This window comes from Heliangelus exortis, chromosome 1 (assembly GCF_036169615.1).
Source record: "Heliangelus exortis chromosome 1, bHelExo1.hap1, whole genome shotgun sequence".
Lineage (NCBI taxonomy): Eukaryota > Metazoa > Chordata > Aves > Apodiformes > Trochilidae > Heliangelus > Heliangelus exortis.
Window position 1 is genome coordinate 92120939 of NC_092422.1, and position 22781 is coordinate 92143719.

The 22781-nt window shown below is 43.1% G+C and overlaps 1 protein-coding gene across 4 annotated transcripts in view; it reads right to left on the reverse strand.

The window, feature by feature from the left end:
• Window positions 1-2154: 2154 nt before the first annotated feature.
• EVA1C (eva-1 homolog C) overlaps window positions 2155-22781 on the reverse strand; it is a 40842-nt gene continuing 20215 nt past the window's right edge. For 2 of the 4 annotated variants that reach the window (XM_071754519.1, XM_071754492.1), the window contains 5 exons: window positions 19836-19988; window positions 9337-9480; window positions 4857-4928; window positions 4012-4101; window positions 2155-2692 (listed from right to left, as the gene is read on the reverse strand). In XM_071754519.1, the coding sequence (XP_071610620.1) occupies window positions 2298-2692; window positions 4012-4101; window positions 4857-4928; window positions 9337-9480; window positions 19836-19988 (854 nt within the window). In that variant the 3' untranslated portion in view covers window positions 2155-2297. The remainder of the gene's footprint in view (window positions 2693-4011; window positions 4102-4856; window positions 4929-9336; window positions 9481-19835; window positions 19989-22781) is intronic. The other 2 variants (XM_071754510.1, XM_071754503.1) reach the window with 2 other exon arrangements.

Below are 22781 nucleotides of genomic sequence, written 5' to 3' on the forward strand. Positions count from 1 at the left end.
AAGTCTGGTGGAAAGAACAACTTCCTGGTTTTGTTGTGATATCTTCAGGACTAAACCCCCATGGAGGCTTACAGCTAAAGAATGAGGCAAGAAAATACACCAGTTCTAGTGACTATAAACAATAACTGCTGGACAGACAACTTCCAGAAATAGATCAGCTGGACATCATCTGGCCTGTGCTCCCCAGGCTCTTCAGGAAGGAGTTTCACTGGGGCTCAGTCCATAGGGGAGTCCATGGTCTTGGGGACACAGACAGTGCAGGGCCCGGGGGAAGGGGCAGCCCCCAGGACACGCTGCCTTCATCCCTGCTCGCTGTGATGGAGCCAAGCCTGCTCTCTGCAATTGAATGACGGCCTCTTTGGAGGGTAAATAAGAGAAAAAAGATCCATTTTCTGACTAGTATGGTCTATCAGCAGGGGGAATTCCTGGGAGGTAGAAGTCTCCTTTCCTTTTGATCAGGAAACAGGCGGCACCTGCCCCCATGAATCAGCAGGAAGGAGTCAGCTCTTGACCTGAGTTGTTCCACACTTCCTCACAGGGCCAGCAAAAGGAAAAACCTGCCTTCTTCCACTCTCAGAACAAAGGCATGGGGTTTTTTTTCCAGGCCACAACCTATTCATCAATAATGTGCAGTGGCACAGGCTATGATGACTTGCTACTGGAAAGGTGGAGTTGAGTCCCAGCCAGGCTGCTGGGCTGTGCCAAACGTTTCATGCAGTTTCCCTGTGCCATAGGTGACCTAAGCTCTGGGTCTGTCTCCTCAGCCTCTCTTCCTTCCGCTGATAGGATGCTAATCACTCCTAGGATTTTTCCAGTTGGGCACGGGACTGCTCCTTAGTCAGCTGAGAGAGCCCCCTTCCTTCCTTTAATGTTTTCCCATGCTTAAGTCAACTTTGTATCACTTAGGAAACCACAAGTCATCTCATTTTTTTTTTTTCTTTTTGAATGTTTCTTACTACTTCAGTCTACCTAGACCCACGGCATCTGAGTGGGAAAGCACCATAAACTCATGAAGTATTACCAATAGGAAGTGACATTTTTCCTCCTTTTGTTCAGTATGTTCCCTATGGACTGCAGTTAAAATATTAGAGACATTTTATTTAAAGACAGGAAGGTTGTGTTTTCAGCTTAGATACATTTCTGATTTAATTTTCTGTCTGACTGAAACCAAATCTGACTAGTCTAAACAATTTTCAAGCAAAGATTGTGAACTTCTCCAAACTTTTGAGAATTTAGCCTTCAGTCAAGTGCTGGCTCTAAATCATGCTTTAATATCAGAAAAAATTAGTACAGTGTTTCACTTAGGAAGTGTTCTTAGCACGTATCAACTTCAAGAGCCTTTTATGAAAGCAGCAGCTTTTGAACTTGTGCTTCAGAAATTTGCCAGCATGGGTAGGAGCAGAATTACATCTCAGGCTGGTGGAATGGTGGAATGGTGACTTCTTCCTTAGCAACAGGGTCTTGAACACAGATTTTTTTGCCCTCATGTCCATTCTTCAGCAGTGTTTTTTCTCCTGGGCCTGGGCTCACCTGGTGGCTGTGTGCTTTAAATGAGAAGCTGCAGACTCTGAGAGGTGTTGTGAAATCTCTGCACACTGGACTTTGCCTGACTTCATGTGCTGTTAGAGCACTAACAACAGGACTGCTACGAAGGAAAAAAATTCCCAAACCCTGAAGATTTTCACTGAAATACCAGGCACTTCTTTGCAGCTGGGTTTCCAGACCTCCCAGCCCAGAAAGTAACCTTTTTTTTAATGTAATTGCATCAGTTAGATGCAAGTGAGCAAAATTTAACCCTCTTGTCATTAGTATCACTGTTAGTGGAAGAATGGGATTTATTAGGAAAAGGTTGGTTTAAGGAATAGAGCAGAAAAGCTGTTTTGCTTTGTCCTGTGCATTCTACTAACAATATGAATTTCTCATCAATGCAGCAGTCTCATAATTTATGAGCTGCAACACACTAAATAGTTATAAGAGCCATGTCCTAACACAGGTATTTCTCTGTGTTATGGGTTTAAATAGCTTTGGCCTTCTTTTAACGTTCTTTAACCTGCAGATGGCAATTGATACTAAATTACAGTGAAAAGTAATACATAACTTAAAACTATGCAACCTTGTAAACGTGTTTTTCAAAGAATGATTCACAGTCAAGGGTTTGAAACTCTTCTTTTATTGAATATATTTTTTCTTACTTTACAAATAATTATCTGCACTGATACAAATGTTCCTTCACAGAAGGTACATTTTTTTTTTCAAAAAAAAAAAAAAGGGCTAGGGCATCATCCAAAATAAGCCATTTATTGTTCATTAATATAAAACGTATTCATATTTCTAGGAGGTGTCATATCCAGACCACTGTTCATCCAAATCTCTTGTATGATCTGCTCCCTGCGCTCTATCCTTTCGGCCAGTTCCGCTGCCTCTGCCGAGCTGTAACCTGAGTAAGGAGGTCTGTAAAGTCCTGCTGCTTCATCCTGGGCATCTGAATCAGAATCCGAATCCTCCTGCTCCTCCTCTTCATTTTCATTGTTCACGTTCACCCCATCACTTTCTGGCAGCAGGTGATCCTTCTTCCTGTGCAGTTTCTGGAGGTCACTGGAGCACGACATGTGGATCCCCAAAGCACACAGCATGAAGAGTAACCCCACGCAAACGCTGGACACAAACAGGAGAGCAGCTCTTTCCAGGTGATCTGAAACCAGAAAGCCAATGCTTAAACTCTTCACAAACTCTGCCAAACTACAAACTAGCTACAAAGACAAGCAGCTGCCATTTCCAAAGTAACCTGCATTATGTAGCCACGATACAGGGGTGCCTGGGGCTTTTTCTGTCATGCACCAAACCCCTCCCCTGCCCTTGCAGCCTGATCACTGCTGTCTCTGCCTTCCTGAATTACTGTACAATAATCACAGTCTCTTAATAGCATTATAAAGCAACAATATTGTCCCATCTTTTTATTAGCAGCTTGCTGGCATTCTCAACCAGCTACCAGAAGCATGCCCCCTTTTTTAAATTTTTTTCCTTTTTTCTTTTTTTTTTTTTTTTTTTTTCCAGCCATCCTGCCAGAACAGGCCTTACCCTCATGAAGAGGGGGCATGGGAAGAGCAACTCTGGGCTCTGTGGAACCATCTCCAGGCCAGGCAGGGAGCATTTTTCTTCTTTGACAGAGTCTGAGATCACTTCTCAGTATAGTAACAAGAGAGACAGACGTGGAAGCAGCCTTTCTTGAGGGGCTGTAAAACCCAGGCCTGGCTGATCGAGGTTGCTGGACTCCCAAGGGTGGTGGGGCCTGGGGGTGTGGGGAGAGCTACTGGTGGCTGCTGGGTGCTGTGGCAGGCACCACATCCATCCTGCCACGCCAGCAGCCTGTGGCCACCCTTTGTGCAGGCAGGGGAAACCCTTGCAAAAGCTGTGGGATGATGGTTGGCAGCCGTGTGGTTCTTGCCATTTTCTAGAAGAGCAGCAATCTTAGCTTCAGGACTGCGTCTCAGTATCAGCTGTTGCTCTCTTCCAAAATTCATGACTTCTCCTGTGGTATTAGAGGTCTGGTGATCATGAATTTATTTGCTTTAGCATTGCTAAGTCACAAAACCTGCCATATCCCACAGCAGAGATGGTTGGGTTTGGGCTTCGTTGTTTGTTTTTCTGTTCCTTGATGATTCTTGTATGTATGCAAACCAACATTTCCAAAAATGGATGTCTCCAGGGCTGCTCCCAGATCAGGACCAGGTTTTCAAAAATAACGAACAACCAACAGTCCTAATTGAAAATATTCATTTAAAAAAGTATCTTGGCTGCAGTCTCTAAAAGAGTTTGGATCCTTCAAGATGGAAAATATTCTATAAATATCAATTATGCTGCAATTGTCCCATCCAAAAGACTGTGATTATATTGTAATAATACTGTTACTATAAACATGGGATTACCAGTTGTGACCTTCTGAGGCAATCCTCCCTTTTCCCAGTATGCCACAATCTAATGACCCAAACAATCTCAGTCTCATTTTCCTACCTCTAATGTAGGCAAAGGTAGCCAAGGAGTTGCTAACAAAAGCGTCATCTTTCTTTGGATGTCTTGATTCCTTTGGATCAAGGTTGACACCTGTGACACAAAGAGAGAAAGCAAATTGGTGAAGCTACTAAGATGATATTCTCCCAGTAACTTTTGAACTAACAAATCTGTCTAAAACACAGGCAGGCCAGCACTGTGCCATAGGAAACTTGCAGAACATTAGACCAAACGATATATGATGAATTTTAAAAAGTTGAAATTAAGTATAAATAACAAAGCACTGAAAAATATTGAATACTTAGAAAATGGCAAAGTTATTTGAAAGAATCTATTACCAAGTGAAACCCCTTTCCTGTTCCCATTAAGTTTTCTGAAATAACTTATTTCATTAAATTCATAAATTCACAGCTCTCAAATGGGCTTCTCAGCCCAGTCACTGCAGTACACTCCCATTATTGCTGACAGTGAATATGCATCAGCCCCATCATTAATTTGATTTGCCTCTAAGAGAAGGTGTTGCCGTAACTCTTGAGAAACTCTTGACCCTGAAACAACTTCACTTTCACTTTTCCTTTTCCCATTATTCAGTCAAAGTTAGAACAGAGCACACTGGTTATGGGTAAGTCTGGGTGGGCCCCTTGTGTCACAGTGGTGCTGTGACAGCAGAACCCTGCTCGCATCAGTCCTGTCCTGCTCCCAGCCCATCCTGCTGTCCTCTACTGTTCCAGCAGGATTTCCATTACCTCATCCCAACTCCCTCAGACCAAGCTCTGCAGAGGCAAAGTGTCTTATTTCAATCAAAGACAAAGGAGAGCAGCAAACCATATTTTTCTGATGGTACATACCATCGTTCTGTTTGACAGAAGACTCGCTATCAGTGACCGGGGGGTTGACAGCCGTGAGGATAAACTTAGGAACTGAAAAGACAGAAGATAAATTGTGTACTGGTAAGTTCTAGAAACCAGATCCCCATTTAATTACCAATCCCACTGCTAGCCCTGGGTTCATTAATTGGGTTTCTGACTGAATTGGGTATTGAAAGGAACAGAGCAAGGGAAGAATAGAGCAAGTGGCTCCACCACTCAGAGATCAGACTGGGTGGCTGCATCCAGAGCCAGGGCAAGCAGTGCCAGTCCTGCTGCTGTGCAAGCCTGGCCCTGATGCAGCAGCCACTCTGTGCTCCCTCGGTGGCCCAGAGATGCTCCCTCACATGTGGAGGACAGCTGGGACATGATGCAACCCCAGGCAGAGCTGTGCTGCTTCTCCCCACCATACCAGTCCCACCCAGGGCTGCTGCCACTGCTTTGCTTTCGCTGTTACCAACCTATTAATACCCCAACCCTGACAGCTGGCAAATGTGGGGCTCTATACATGTGGAAGCCTGTGGAGAAGGGCTGTGCTCAGTGAGGTGTCCTCCTCACCTTTCCCCACCCACCACAGATTTGTTGTACCAGGAGGCATAGGACTGGGATGCTGTGGCATGTGATGGCTGCAAAGAGCACGCTGCTCACAAGGGTAGCACTGAGCAGGAGGAAAAGGAGGTGGGAAAGAGAATAAAGTAACTGAGAAGAAGACTGAAAAGAAGCTGGGGTGGGCAGTGGAGGGAGAAAAGGGCAAGTGCTGCGGGGAGATGCTGAAGATGACATGCCCTGGTAGAGAGCCAATAATTTTCACCTAAAGATCACTGAAACAACAAAGGGGATAGATAATTCTGCAATTTCTGGCTAGGTACTAGTAAGGGCAGCTCTGGATCCATGACTGGATTCTCAAGCCAGCCCATGAACATTAGCCCATGAACTCCAGGAACATTAATGGAGCTGCAATTTGTGGAGGCAATTGTCCTCTTGTCTTCTGACCCCTTGTCTTCTACCCTTTTGTCTTCCACCACACAAAGGGTATGCCCAGCAATAGACAGGAGACAAAACTGGCTTACAAATTCAGCACTCGGCTGCAGTCAGATGCTAAACTGCATCTAGACACTGTTTTTTGATCAGAATGAATTCTCAGATAAATGTTTATACTCCTGAGTGACAGCCTCTGCAAAACCTCTGAGACAAATGGTAGCCAAGGAGGAAGGTGCTCAGGATAGGAAGAGAAGCACTGGGTGGGAGTGGGCTGCATCCTTCTCATTGCACTGTTTTTTTCCTTGAAAACTTTTCATGCAGTTTTAAAAATAATTAAAAGAACTAAAAGCAGGTGCATCATATGGACACTGATAGTTCACATATTCAGTGTTACATGAATGGGCCCTTCAGATACCCAGATCTTGGCACCTGCTCCCTGTACTATGTGAAGGCAGATTGATTGATTTTCAGACTGATGTGAATGGGGGAAAAAAAAGGGGAAGAAATTTAAGGTATGAAGCTCACCTCTGTCCCACACAGAAACATTTGCCAGCAAATAGTTTTAAGGCAAGTTAAATGGAACAGAGGAGACTGAGCTTTGGGACTTAGTATAGCTTTCATTTGAAAAACAAATAAAAATAGCACTTCTTTCTGAGCAGAACTTTTTTTGTGTGTCTGGGCTCAAAGTCATATCTGTTTCTTTTCCTGATGAAGGAATTTTTTTGGGACTCTTAGCTCCTGTTTGCTATAGAAGGCCAACAGAGATAGGAGAGAATGAGCTCATTTCTGTTTTGGCTTGGATCTGATAGCAATTCTGAACTGTTTTCCAGTGGCAGGATGCTTTGCTGGTGCATGAGGCAGACAGTGAGCAGGCTGGTTAGGTTTCAGACTGCACTGAATTTGCAGGCCTGGCTGTTATGAATGATGTGCACGTGTTATGACCAACATCCTGGGAAGACACACTGTCCCCAGTGCCTTTGTGTGACCTGGAGCTTCAGTGGCACGGGATGGTGCTCCTTCCCTGGTGCTGATGTTCCTCCTGCTCCCCACCCAGGGAAAACTTCCCAGGGCTTTGTTTGCTACAGGACTGAATCCTTTCCTCACGTCTTCCCATCAGGCTTGAATGTCTCAGATGTCATTCAAATATTTATTGTAAGAGGATCCTTAATTCAAAATGGCATGGACAAACAAAGCTCCTGACTGCTTGGGTTTTGTTATGGCTTCATTTCAGGCACAAGGACTTTAACCAGGACAGGCTGCATGGGGCTGCTGAACAGGATGACTGGTACTAGCACAAGGAATTTTTATCAAGCTAATCCCATCCATTCTACTACTTGTGCTGACACTCCTTGGTCAAGTAGGGTTGGAGTCAGTCTCCTACCACAAGCTGCCAAAGGCAGCCCACAGATGGATTTTTGAATGGCATCCAAGGAGTGCAGATACAAGGCAGGCACAGGGAGTTGTGTTTCCTGAGAGAGGTTCCTGAAGTGAGAGCCAGGAGATGTCACCTTGTGCAGACAGGAGATGATGCTAAGCAGGTCACAGGGGCATTGAGACCTCTAGAAACCAGCACCTCCTGGCTCCTGCTAAATTTTTACTACCAGGAATTAACGGCAAAAATAAAAAGGCATCCAGACACACTAGCCCTCTAAGCAATTTCTGACCACTGAGGTGGGGAGTAAATTTTTTTTCACATTCCTGACCATGACAGAAATACTTCCAAGTGTGGCACAGCCCTCAGAGAACATCGACTGCTCTGTCGTGCTCCACTTCAGGAGAAGGCCTATTTACCTTAGCTTGGGAAGCATCAGGTTAGCAGGGATCTTCTAGTAAGGGGGAAGAATGTAAAATGTCATTCTGGAATATGCCCAAACTCTTCCCATGTTCACTAGATGATCTGTAAAATAATTAGATGTGCAAATCATTGGCTAATGCTTCAGATTGCACAGCTCAGTAGGATCTGGCAGAAGAAAAAAGTCTTCAAAATGTGCCAGCAACACACAAGAACACTATTTATTACCCACATGTTTTTGCAAAACCACTTCACTAAATAACAATGCATAACCTCACTACAAACAAGCATTTATCAGTTTTCTAGTACACAGATGTGCAAGAAAACGTTCTGATTTAATTAACTCTAATTAAAGAGAACTCCACTAACTCATTCATAAGGTTACTACAGCATGAAGGCAACAGCACAATAATACAAAGTATTAGTGCAAAAGGCAGACAGCCAACACTCCTAACAATATAAAGCTGATTTTCTGCAATGCCTCTCACCTGACAACTAACTCACTGGGAGGCTGAAAAAGCCAGTCTCTCATGCCAGCAAGGGAACAGCTGGGGGGCTCATTTTCCTCTGATCTTCAGGTATGTGGTGATCTGGTAATCAATCCTGCATTGCTGTTCTCAAAGGCACGTCTCAGATAACCTGTGCCCTTTGACCACTCCTTGCTAGAGATGCAGCAAAAGGACTCTATGATATGTATGTCCCTGTAGAGCTACTGCTGTGACTCCCTATAGACCCAAAAAAGCCAGAAAGGAGGGGGGCTGGCAGCTTTCCGAGTGGTGCACAGTAAGTAGAGTGGTAACGTGGGGAAAAAAGCTTCAACACATCCTTTGGTTGAAGCAGAGGCATGCAAGAGACAATCACCCCTGACTCTCACACTTCCACCCCACAGAGAGCCAGCAGCAGGAAGCAGAGGCAGAGGAAATCTCTTTGAGGCTTAAGAAACGTGCAGCCCTTCCTAAAATTGTGCAGTGCCAACACGAGGTACTACACTGAGGTTGTACTACATTCTGCTCTCACCCTTATTGATTTTGCACGCTGTCCCATGAACTTTGGTTTTGAGAGAAAGAGGGAATTCTGCTTTCTCCTCATGTAAATATATTAGCCTATGTTAAACAGCATGGAAAACTGCTTCCCTCCTGTCTGAGGAATGAGCTGAAGCAGGAGGGATGTATTAACCTCAAACCTTTGCTTGTAGTGAAACTTTGCCCACAAGAAAAGAAACCCCTCCACAAGGCTGAAGGCTGTAGGTGTGCTCACGTGAATCAGATTTCAGGACTGGGCTTGTACACAGTGCTTCAATTATGCAGGACTGCTTTACCTGCACTGATGGCAGGCAGTGCCAGGTTAATCCTCCTAGTGCTGTTGCAGGTCTATTCTGTAGAACAGACTCCTGTTTTGATGGCATATATATTAAACCACCTCTTTTATATTTTATTTTCAGTCGTATTTTTATAGGAAAACAAACCCCTTAATGCCTGGGTTTACATTAGATGCAGCTCTGCCCACGGGATTATTCACATATTTTGGTTGGTTTTGTAAGGCTATGTCACAAACTTCCTCTGTCAAAAGGGGAGATTTAGGAAGCCTCCACATGCACATGTGTGTATCTACATATGTGTGCACCACTTGGCAGTGTTTTGCTTTGCAATGAGAATGAGGGCTTTAAAATGATCATGCATTTGCTCTTACCACATGCATAGCTGACATTAAGGTATTTTGTCACTCCAGGTAAGCATGGACTTCCAAAATCTTGGCTTGTGACGATGATTTTGCATCTCTGTTTCCCGTAACACCTTTTTGATAAAACTTCCAGTGCTGTGTAAGACAAACAGTCTGAAAGAAAAAGGCATACAGTAAATATACAACATTGGTCTTATCAGAGATGATAGCTGCTACATGCATGACTGAAGTTATGAATCTGCTACTGATTTCAGCATATGTCTGCCAAAGCAAAATATTTCAGAATTTAATACCAAGTTTTGTCAGTGCAAGGAAGTCACCTGCAATGAAAACATGAACTTGCAGCAAACTATCTCATGCTAACTTCCAGGTGCATACTAGGGTTGCAGTAAGATCCATGGATCTTATACTCCAAACGAGGTACCCAGCATATGACCTCTATGTTCCTGACCTGATGACTTGGAAAAAACAAGCCCATCCAAGAAGCTCTCCCTGAGTTCCTCTCACGATGAATGTGAAGGGAGATACAGTGCTCTTTGCAGGTCTTTCTCTTGGCCTCTGGGTTATTGAGATGATTTGACTGAATGCCTAATTTCAGTTCAAGTCAGGTGAGATTAATTCTTGTGTGTTGGAAAAGCTAGGGCTACAGTGAAGTTTGGAGTACTAAAGGTAGCTTTTGATTTATTATGCCTGTTGCTAGTAGAAGCCATTCTGCTGTGGTGAAGAGGTCAAAACGGGCTCAATGTTTAACCAGGAAAACATTTGGCCTCTTCCTCCTCTGCCAAATTCCAGGCTTTTCTAGTAAGGCTGCTACCACCAGCCAAGTTTGGGTGCCTAAAGCAACCTCAACAGCATCTACACTGTACTTGCCTTAGTGCCCTGATCACATGAGGTAACACACACCACTTTCAAAGCAGCCTGAACTACCCCTGACTTTGTGCAGATGAAGAGAGTCTGGATTGCTGAACCTCTCCCAGGGGATCCAGAGAGAGAAGCTTGCTCTGTGAGTGAAAACCCGATGTGGGTTTTCACTTGGAGTTGGGATTCACTTTTCACTGCGCTTGGAGTTGGGATTTCTTTATTCAAGATTTATGCCTTCTACCATAATTTATAAAACAATGGAACTTGATAACCAGGATTTTGCACCAAAGCTGAAATTATTTGAATGGAAAAGTGTGTGTCATAAAAACTTTAAAAAAAAAAGTCTGCTTTAAAGAAAGAAAGAATTACTCCAGATGTAATTAAATTCCTGGTATCTGTATGTGCTAAACTCCAACCCACAAAGCAAAAATACCCCTTAGTTCTGTTTTCTAAACAGAAAATACACAGAAATGGCAGGTCTGTAGTCAGTAAGGCTTTTCTAAATCTGTGTTTCCAGTCAGCTCTACTTCATGCATTTTGTGGCTTTCTGTGGATGACAGGTATTTTTCACCCTAGTCTAGAGGTCTGAGGAGATATTTCTTTGGGCATTAAAGCAGTCATTCTTCCTAGAATAAAACTCAGTCAAGGACAGCATTTTGTCACCTTCCAACTGCTGAAACTCTTTTGAGCCTCTTTAGAGGAAGAAGAAACAGGGCTTGCAAAGAAACACCGAAGTTTTCTCAAATCTTTTCTTACTTGAAAAGAAAGAGGAAGTTTGACAGGAAAGAAGAAGATTGACATTTGATATATGGAAACAGGGCAGATTTGTGATTTTTAAAGATAATCCCCTGACACTAGCTCTAAACTAGTCATACACTTGAGCGGAGCCATCGGGAGATTCTGGGCTGATTTGTTTGGCAGAAGACTTGTGGGGTTTTTTGGACCTGCATTCTTGGGAGAGCAACTCTTTCTTTGTCTTTTCAAAGACCTAAAATCCTATTGCCTGTGAGTCCTAGGAGGCAGCTGGGCAGGCACAGAAGGTTGACTTAAAACCTTGGGTAGTTCTGATTCCATAACTCTGTTGTTCTAGTTTCCCTCCCTGGTGATTTTAGATGAGAAAAGATGTATTTGGGTGGACATCTCAGGCAGCCAAGCAGCTTATTTGGTAAATACAAAAACAATAGAAGAATATCAGAGGGAATTATCAGGTGATTCATAAATGAATGGATTGGGAGCACAACAGCAATCTGGCAAACTGAATGATGTTTTCTACAAAATTTCCTGCCCTGGGAGCTACTCACAATGTCTTAAAAAACAGGAAGCTGTTGTGCTGATGGTTTTCTACGAATTCAGTGACATGATGAATGCATGTCTCATTTTGCCTTTGGTAGATGTTTGCTCATGTTTCTGTGGGAGTTAATAGCTCCCTATCGCCTATATTCATGTTGGATTTGGCTCTTCTACCTGACAAGCTAATTGTCATATGCCCTGCAGGCAAGTTTTGGAGAACTTCCCAAGGCTTGCCTGGTGTGGCAGGTGAGTAAATGCAAACCAAGGCTGGCTTGATTTTACAGGACAGCAACAGAAGTTAAGTGGAAAGATCTGTAACAAAAAAAAAACCCAAAACCCAAAACAACCCATATTTAACAGTTTCCTGTCATCTAGTAAGATTTTGGCTTTTAGTTATTCAGTCAAAAAATGTTCCATTTTTTTCTCTCTGGTTTGTGTGAGTCTTTGCCCCACTCACTAGCTCTCCTGGCACCTAGGATGCCAGCTGAACAGTGAGTTCATCTTGGAGGAATCCTGTGTACTCAGTACCGAAGGCTGCTTTTTCTGCAGTGTCCCTGTGCAATGTCCCACAAGCAGCCATTGCAGGAGTGTATCTGCACTAAAGTCAGAGGACTTGGTGTCTGCTGAAGGGATGTTCAGGATAGTTTCAGCCAAACTTGCTTGGGATCTAATAGCTGCAGCAATGCAGAGCTCGCCTTGGGAATTTATCCTCCTTCTGGTCAAACACCTTATTGCAGAGTCTGAATGAGCAGAGGATTCAGCCAGTTCTGCATTTTGAGGAAACATGTGAATGGCCCCACTGAACAGGCCTGAAGAAATCCCCAGTCAGGAGATGAACAGAAACTTGTCTTCTTTCTGAATAACTAAGTAATGTCTGAGCCCCCCATATGTTTGTGGGGCTTGCTGGGTTGGCACCATACATTTAAAACAAACTGCCCCTTGCACAGCACTTTCCTGGCATTGTAGCAGGCTGGTGGCATCCACCAGTAGCAGTGAAAAAGGCAGTGATGTGTGGCTGGGAAAACACTCCATTCTTCATGCTTTTCTCCCATAGTTGCCTGCTACACAACAAGACTGTTGGTGGGTCTTTTGAAACAAGACACTTATATGGATGACATGGTGATACAGATGTCAAGAAATGGTTCTTAATGCAGTAATAAACTATCAAAACTGACTGTAGCTATTTAACAGTTAGAGCAGAAAGCCTTGTTTCTGGAGGAAAGGCTCTTTCAGCTTGCTAATTAGCTTTGTTTAGGAAAGTTTTGGCATGCAAATGACATGCCATAAATCATGCAGTCTTTAATGAGAAGCAATTTGTCTCCTGGTTTCTTAAAGCTTCCCTCAGTTCAGACAAGAGATTTGCCTCCCTTTCTTTCCATCCTGCCACACAAGACCTGCAGGTGATGGAGCAGCCAGAGCTGGCCCGAGCATCTTCTGCCAAGCTCTGGCAACAGTGTTCTGTCACACCCTCTCCAAACATTACTAATTACTGCCTTCTCCCACATCGCTATGCAGAGGGTGAACCTCAAGACATGGAGGGTAAAGGATGCTAGACTGGTATGACATAAAAAGGTACGTGCTAGTGAAGGGCAGGGGCACTAAAAAAAAAACAAAACCCTCCACAACTTGTCACTCCAGGACTGAAGCCCAGCTGCTTCTTGCTTTCTTCCCAAACTTCTGGCTTATGGTCCTTTATGCTTTCTGGGCTGTGCTCACCCACAGAAAGAATACAGAGCTTGCTTTTAAAATCAACTGAAAGCAAAGATTTCACACTCCCAAATTGGGATGGCTTGTGCTTTGTGGAGCCCAAGTATCAGCTCTGGGGATAAGAACTGACAAGGGGAAGCTAGGAAGTTTGGAGCAAGCTAAGGCTGCAGACTCCTAAAGAAAGTTACCATAATAATATGGTAATTTATGCAAGAGCATGGCACACAGGATCCTGCCTATGCATCAGAAAAGGGCCATTTGAGCCACTTATACTAGCAAAACCACACAATATTGTCAGCAGCACTTAAAAAAAGTGGTGCTGATACCTTTATGTTCCAGGTCCAAGTATTGTCAGTGAACAAGGCAGTATGATACCCTAAAAACATGACTTACTGCCAGCACAGGCCATTCCTTAGCAGTGAATAGAGCATCAAGGCTTTCTGAAAACTGCACCCCCTCTCTCCCTCTCACCACAATGCCTGTTCTGAAGCCCCTGTAGCCTGCATGAGATTAACCCACTGGTTGTTTTTATTTACAAGTGGCTCTGAGTTCAGAATTCAGAATTCAGTCCGTGTTTCATGCAGCCCCCCTCCCCTGGTCTTTCTCTCCTTGTTGCATGTGCAGATGCACAGAGCTGGGGAGCCATCTGCCAGCCCAAACACTAAGGGTAAGAGACAAGTGGGGCTGCATGCCTGCTGGTGGAGCAGGAACCAGAATTCCTCTGCCCAAATGCTCATTACTTTGTTTTGCACCATCTGGGGCTGCACATACACAGCAAGAAGTTCCCTGGCTTATTTTAGACTTGAGTGCAATGTCTGCTTTTCCAAACAGGTAAAAAATTTAACCTAGAAACATCTATACCCAAGAAAAACTCAAAATTGCTAGTAAATAAACCAGTAATGGATGAAGTGATGTGCAAGCATGCTTCAAGCAGCTTCAAACAGCTGCTTAGCAAAGTGTGACCTTCCCTGTTAAGCTCAGAAGAAAAGTTAACTGGACACTAGGCATGCTGACTGCTCTCCCATTTAAAAAAATGCTTCTCACCTTGCTTTGGGAAGTTTTGTCTTGACAAGATTTTTGGGGGCCAAAGGGTGGAATGGCTCCTACTGGCACCATCTGGGGCCCAAAAAACTTACTAAGCTTCCAAGTTTCCTCAGGCGGACGAGGAACTTCTTATACCTGATGTCTGCACACAGACAGGGCTGACTTAAGGATTTTTGTGGTGAAAGGAAAGTTGAACAGTTTCATCCTTCCTTTTGCACCCCTAAAATTCAACTGACTGTTGTCTCCCACAGCCAGAGTGGCAAGGCACTTGTGGCAGTAGCTGCAAAAGGAAATGTGACCCTACCCCACATCCCTAAGCCCTGGCCCTGCTATAGAACAGTGCCTCTGCATCTACCTTGCTCACACCATCCCTCTGCCTATACAGTTGGAGAATATTTGTCCTTTCATGTTGTCCCTGTAAGAGGGCCTATGCTGCATTACTAAAACTACTGCTCTGCAACTTCAGGTTACTTCCATTCAGGAGCCTGACACTTGCATGACTGCCCACAGGGCTTGTGCATGAAATCAGCCCCACAGTTAGCTTGTAAATATATGCTCAGCAGATGACAATCAGGAATGGAAGGGTATACCCAGGCCTTGAACCAGCAGTGCCTTCAGCCTAGGAAAGGACTTTGTCAGCTTCTCTGTAGCAGCTCTGAGCTACAAGCTCTTGCTTCTTCCCCCACCAGAGGACTGGGCTTGGTGCTGATGTTAATTGTCTAAGTGCTCCTTGAGGTGTCTGTACTTCAATATCCATCACTTCATAAATTTGGGCCAACTTGCATTGTTTGTGTTTCATGTCACCTAGAAATTTGCATTGTTTTTATTTTATATCACCTAGAAATTTATCGCTAGCATGAACACAGTGACTTCAGTGCATTTCCAGATATGCCTGTAGCTGTTTGTATTCTTACTTCGCTTACATCTGCCCTCAAGAGACTTCTACAAGGACTGGCTCACCCTATTAAGGAGTTGATTCCCTCCTTAGTAAGGGAAAGAAACCAAAATCTTTTCAATCACTGTTAGTGAATAAGAGATGTAGGCTCTTTCAACTGTCCACAATACTGACATAGAAAGAAAGAAAGAAAAAAAAAAAAGAAAGAAAAAACGAATCACTGTGTCACACTGCTATGTAACAAAATCACGATGACTTGCTGAGCTGGAAGGAACCTATAGGATTTTGGAAATCTCTTTCTTGCCTTGCTTACACACCTTCTTCTTGACTGAATGCCATTTCACTGGGAAGAGGGGATTAGGACAAAACCCAGCCCCAGGGTGTCAGGCCATGGAGCAAATTGTGATAAAAGTGTCTGAATATTCCACCTTCTCTCTCAACTTCCCCAAAGCAGTAACAGGCAAAAGAGAGGGCAGTGCTGTAAAAGACCCTACCTTCCATCAAGGAAGATACAAAACTCAGGGCTCTGCTGGTCATTAGCACTTGAGGTAGCACACATCTGGCCAGCCAGGTGAAACTTCTGGGAAGGATGTTTTAGCATTCTAGCTTGCAAGTTGCAGCTAGAGGCGACCCACTACCAAGCTTTATTTCAAGTACTTTCATGTATTAACAAGAGTAACTTATGATTTGAGAAGTGTTTGTTGATCTGAATCTTCCTTGTACTCTCTATGGTAACCTGTCTTGGCACAGCCTTTTTAACTTATTTTGGCCAATAAATTTTATCTTTCCTCATGCACATGTTAGTACAAATATAAAAGAGATAATATGCCACAAAAGACAACAGCTCACACAGGAACAAACTGCTACAGTTTCCTGCTTTGGTGCTGGGAACAATAGATTTCTCTAACTTGAACCATCTGCTACAAAACTGCACCCTAGAAGGTTTTAGTTTTCTTGTGACTTTTTTTATAATCTTAGTTAAAAAGGGAAGTTACTTTCCGTAAATTCTGTACAGTCCTAAAAGTGCCAGTTGTTTTAACAGCTGAGGATGCAGGACACTGCTTGGAGTTTTTTATTTTCCTGCAATGAACCAGTGACCTTATATTGGAACCTGTGCTTCAATAAACTCCGCGATTTGTAGTAAGGGTTTACTTTGCAGAAGAAAATTCTCCAGAAAGCAAAATATCCTAAAATTCCTGCAGCAAGATCTTATGCACTGTTCTTTGAAGTGGGCAGTGGTGACCATTCATTGGAATTAATAGTCCTGATGACAAGTCAGAGAGCAAGACCAGAGACGTGAAAAAATACTGCATTTCAAGTTTGATGATCAGAGTAATAAAAAACATGAAAAATGTTTCATAGTGATCCTACATAGAAACTTCACATTCTTTGGCAAATCCTCCCCCAAACTGCATCAAACAAGATGAGCTGTTCAGAGTGCAGCTTTTTGTTTCTGGTCATCTTTTAACAAAAGCAAGAGACATATTGAAATGAATGGTGCCAGTTAGACACATAATTAGGCATCAGTCATAGTGCTGTCTTATCAGATACAGCACATGTTAGAGAGTTTCTTGCACTCAGTTGTTCAAATCATTACCAGATTCAAATTTTCTCTTTATCTGAATCAGAACAGGAACATAACATACTATTATTTTCCCATAACACATCCTATGTGGGTTTTTCACTTGGCTTTGTCTAATGCTAAAGCTGTTCCATTGCCGAGGTTAAGTGAGACGTCACCAGGCCAGAGGACAACTCTACTGTAAAGTCTTTATCTAGCAGGGATGAGACCACCATACCATTGCTCTTCTGTCTGAAAATAACACCTAATTTACATTACTTAACTGGCTCAGAAAACTTGTTGCAATAGGAAGCAGCCATGTTAAATGTTCAGCTGAGGCTCAGGATCCTGTAAGTGCTCTGGGGCTATACAGGTAACAACAAAACCAGAGATGGATTTATATACTGTATTTCCTAAACAGAGAAGAGCCTTTATGCTAAAGAAATGTTATGTTATCCTGTGTTCCCTTTGAAGCAAAGCTCCAAAAATCTGTCAACTAATTTGACAGACTGTTCGCAACAAAGTGATGGTTCAGAACACATCTGCCTCAGCCCAAAGCTGCTGCTTGTCAATAAGTGCTTATCAGCTATATTACATATAACAGAACGTCATAAAAATCTAGAGCAGTCTCTTATTAACTCAATACTTAGTACTCCTACCAGGACCGTATCAAGTATGGAAAAACTCTTGAGCTCAACAGAGACTTCTATACTTGTCATTAGCACCTACAGATTACTTTTCTTCTGCACAGTGAAAAAAACCCCCAAACCTCAGTTCCCTGTGATGCAGTGAAAGAAATGCAAAGGTTCAAGCACTTTATGCCTTTGGGCTGAGATGCACAAGCATGGGTATAAAAAGCAATTGGATGGGTGTTGGAGCAGATTTTGGTTTTGGTGCAAATATATACATGTATGTGGGCTCTGCTTCAGTAATGAAAGGCAGCTGAAGTAAGCTTTCTAAATTGTCTCAAACCATTAACATCATGTTGCCATCAAAATTAACATTTCTGAGAGAAAGGTACATCAGCATTTAAGCCTAATTATGCACCCACTCACACCTGTATGTGCATAAATAACCACATAAATAAGATCTAAGCTCAAGGTGGATAGATCTGGAGTCAATTGGATATGGTTCCTAAATACTAAGTCTTGTGATAGCTGTGTACTCCCAAGCCACATAGGTGCTTTTGAAAATTAAACTCATTTCAGAGGGTTATTGGTGTCCTGAAAGAAGAGGCCGAGCACTTCCATTAGGTATTGGGAAATCTATGCAAGGATCTACCTTCTATAGATCTACCTTGTGTTGTCTCAGGTTTTATGTTCTCTCCCATTACCACAGTTTTAGGTTGCCTTATGGAACACAAAACCAGCAGCAGGCAGGGTGTTGCTCTAGAGGTGCTCATATGCAGGGGGCCACAGCAGAGAGTTTGTGGCTGTTGCGAATTCCTTCTCTATTTATACTGGGAAACTTTACCCAGTAAGAAGTGTTTGCAGTATTCTGACCTGTGAACTGTAAGTGCTGACAGCAGAGGTGAGTGATTTCCAGAGGTGAACGAAGTGCCAGAAATAAATATGATGGCAACCTTTCTCAATCAGCTGTGTTTGCTCTGCTCTGCTTTGTTTCATACCCTAATGCCACCATCATGAAGGATATATGGGTCTGTCAGAAACCTGCTAAAATATTGCCTGCAGATAGGCAGAGTTAAGTCTGTGTGAAGAACCATAATGTGAAACATAGACTTGGCAATTTTAAATAGATTCTTGTCTAAGAACAGATTACAATTTTAAGCCAATAAATTTTTAATAATATCTGTACAACCAAATAGGAACACTGGCTTGCAGACAAATGGCTTTTAAGAATAATTATTGACCTCCTTTTGATGTTCAGAGATGCTTCTTCTAAATTTTACTTTTAGCACATTTCTTCGGAGTAAAGTTCAGTCTTTGCATCAGGCTGGGATCCACCATATGTGTCCTTTCCTGTGTGGTGTTAAGGGATCTGAACAATACATGTATCTTGTGCTGACCTTCTCCATGGCATGAAAATCATACCTTCAGTGTCAGCCACTGAATATATTATTCATACAAGCAACAAGCATCCTCACAACCTCAGGCTACTATAAATTTAAATATTTAGCAATAAAAAGTGAGTCATAAGTCATTAACTGTACACGAGCTGAGACTGTACAGTGAAATCACTCACTGGTTATAGATGTAGACCACACAAGTGCTTAAAATGTTTTGGGTTCTTTCACCTATTCAAAAGGGAACAGTCTGTGCTTGAAAGTGTTCACAGTCTGACCAAAGAAAAATTAATTTATACCAACATTAAGATATTTTTAATGTATTAATTGCTTAAATATATGTATATATAGTGCAGGATGCACCTGCACCCGTAGATCAGAAGTGAAAAGACATATTTCTGGCACTGAAACAGGTGCTTCACTCTGATACATATGGTCCTTGCACTTGTCTGGCCTGGGCCAGCAGCATCCTCTCAACAACTCCCCATCACAGATTAGCAGCTAGCACTGAGAGGCCCCAAGAAGCAGTTTCCATGCAGTCATCCTGTTTTGAAGGGTAAGAGCTTAGTACTACACACACAGGACATTCCTGCCTGATGGACTTGGTGCCAGAGAGGTTGCCAGCACATTTAATTTTCTAGCATCCTACCACAGAGCTGGAGTCTGGCCATTCAACAGCATCTAAAGCAATGGACACTGACCTATGGACCCTATTCAACAGAGCAAGGAAGAGCTGGCAGAAACAGATATCAGAGAAGAAGGTAGCAGTAAGACAAGGTGTCATGACATTCAAGTTTCCCAATCATTGCCAGAAGCTGGAGGAAGAGAGGAGAACAGCTGATCTTCAGTACACATTACCTAAATTCAAGACAGTCCACAGAACTAGGTAACTGATGTTTAGTCTGATTAACTATATGAAAGTTAATTATTTTGTTGCATTTCTTACTCTACGTTTCTCCCTCATACTGGGGAATTTTTCTGAGTTTCAGAAAGAATCTCTCTTATATTTCAGCCACTGGCACTTTCAAAATGCCATTGGTCTTGCACCTCAAGTTTCCTCCCCATCTGTTTCCCTCTTTTTTGTGCACCTGCTTGGAGAAGGTCTATCAACAGTGCAAAAAACATACCAAAGGGGGGGACGCGCTCCACTTCAGTTGAGCAGATGTTCTCCTCATGTGCCCACCTGCCATAGGCAGCAGAGTAGATGATAAGGAACTTGGACTCCTGACAGTGGAGTTTCAATTCCTGGTTTTCACATGCTGATTTGGTTTTGTATTCAGCTAAAATAGAAGCAAATAACAACAAGGTAGCATGAGGCACTCTACTTGGCTGGATTATTAATAGCAAATAGCAGCATGACAGAAAACAGCTTTTCTGCAAGTTGTGTTGCAAGCAATGTGTGGCACTATTACAACCAGAGACAAAGCCAGTAGCAAAGCAGAGTGTTTCCTCCAACTGAATTGCTCCCATATGACTACCTAAGCCTCCAGCTCCTTTTTCAAAGGAACTAAAAAGTTCACTTCTGCCAACCTCCTCTCCCAGTGGAACAGCCTCCCCCCTTCCCACCCCGTTTCCTGGCGTGCTTTCCACCACTGCTCAGCAGGAGAAGCCTCGTCCTTTCCTTTTGTCTCTTCCTGGGACAATGTTGCTTGCTATGCCTACTTCAGATGCCTGCCCGAGTGCTGAGAGCCCCTGACCACTCATCAATCATGGGGGTGGCTGGCATCACCCAGTGCCACCACACACAGCGCTGAGCGGGAGCCGGAGAACGGGGGGAGAAGGGGGAAAAAAGGCACAGGGACCGGCTACACGTCCTGAGCCAGACAGTGCTCTCAGCTGTATCTGCACGGTTCCACCAAGGCCAATGGGTTTCCCTGGGTGGGAATATCCAGCAAGGGCTCATTTGAAACTTTTGCTGACAAAGCAATGTGAATCAGGAGCCTGAGAACAAACGCAGACCCTCCCTTTCTCCGCTGGCACGGGCACACTGGCAGAGCTCTCAGCACAGAGGTGGGGAAGGCAGTGAGATCGCCTTCCAGGCAGCATGGTTTAGAGTTCCTAAAGAACTGGTTAAAACCTGCCATCTGGCCAAGGAGGTCTCTTGCTGGCCTAAGCAGCTGCTCTGCATGCAGCAGTTTGCCACTGAAATCTTCCCAGGGTGGGTATAGTGGCAAACCTTTTAAATGCAGATAAGGCCAGAGAGAAGAGTTTATGCTGCTCCAATTTTTTTCTTTCAAAAATGTAAAAACAGGAAAAGGAGGTTCCTGAGCTGAGCAGGAGAAAAGGGAAACCTTATTGTTGCTGAGTGGTATCCCAGTGAGTGGAGTGTGGGTGTTAGTGCTAGGGGAACTGGAGAGAGAAAAACCTCCTATCTATCTAATAAAGATTGTTGTTTAATAAACATTATTGTTTCATTTAGAATAGAACCCATTTTAGTAAATGGGTTCTTGGTAATAGTCCAGTTTCTTCCATTTCTTCTCATCAGCAGTCACAAATTTAAGTCTAAAAAATGTGATTTAGAAAAATACTTGACATACTGCAGACCTTTACTTCTGCAGAAGCACCTGCCATACCACAGGCCGTGAGGATCGTGCCAAGAAAACAGGCTCTGACCCAAGGGCTGACAGCCCCAAGCTGGGCTCTGTCTCTGTACAGCTGTGCTCTGTGGTTGCTGGAGAGGCTATGGAAGTACAGACAACAGAAACAAATCCACAAGTGGTGAAAGACAAGGGTAAGACTATGACAGATACCTCTGCAGAGATACAGCAACAGTATTTCTAAATAGATGGAAGAACTAAGGGAGTCAGGCAACTGCTTAAGGGCCTACTGAAGGCAAGGAGACTGTAAAATATACTCCAGTGATTTCTTGATCAAGGGTGTTTTCTGTAGCCAGGCATAACAATATTAGTATTTTACCTTCAAATATAAATTTCCATCAAGTGAAATCATGTAATTTGCACTGGAACTCAACCATTCCCCAATTCTGAAGACAGCACTTACTGTTAAAATACATTTCTGACCAGCTTTTGTAAAATTCAGATCACAGAGAGTATTATACAAAATAGCTCATTTCCAGTGGGAAAAAAAAAATTAAGCAGCTTGAGAAAGTAACAAACAACATTTCAATCCACTTTCGATTACTAAAAAGAGATTTTTGATGGCACAGACACAAGTATGATATCGAAATAATTAATAATGCAGTAATTGTAATATGTTAAAAAATATTTAAACTATAAGCTAAGAAAACAGATCATAAAAATGTTACCTTTCAGACATTTCTCCCCTGCTGATTGGCCCAGTAAATACCCCTGTGAGTTCTTGGGTCAGTGCTTTGCCAAAGGTAACACCTGCCTACTCCATCCCCGTATCTCTGCTCTGACTTCAATGCCATGAATTGGCTTTTCAGTTTACTTGCCATCCCTGTTCCTACTCCACCAACGATGACTATCTAAATGCTCTGATTAAAGAAAATTTCTTTTGTGCTCTCTCCTTTAGTGGTGGGATGGTATTTCTGAATTGGCTGGTAAACCTGCCCATAAATCATCATTCAGCTATTTTCTTTGGGACCAACTTCAGCCACACCGGGCATGAGATGCCAAAAAAAGCTGAGCCCTCAGGCTACTGAGGCTTGTTCTCATATACAATAGCAACATGAAAAAGCAATTAAAACCACCAATAAATGAAAACCCACGATGACTGCCTTAATCTGTCTTACACTTTCCTCATATTTACAAAGTACATTCTCTTTGAGGCAGGATTTGTCCTTTTCCATAACAGCATCAATTACCTGCGCAAAACACAGGTGGTTCTATAATTAAATTCTGTAATAAAGGCAGCCATGGATGTGGATCCTCCAACCATTTTTCTACAAATGAGAGGTAGTAACAAGGGGATCCTTGAAAGCTTTGGTCCTACCTCCTTAAGTGTTTTTCCTTGTTTTGATATCTCCTTCATCATTTGGATCCGTAGCCCAAGCCTCTGTTTTTGCTGTTCAGCTCTGTCTTTCTAATTGACATTATCACAGCCATCTCTTTAAAAACAATTTCCAAAACATTTTTTCTTCCTAGCCTGAT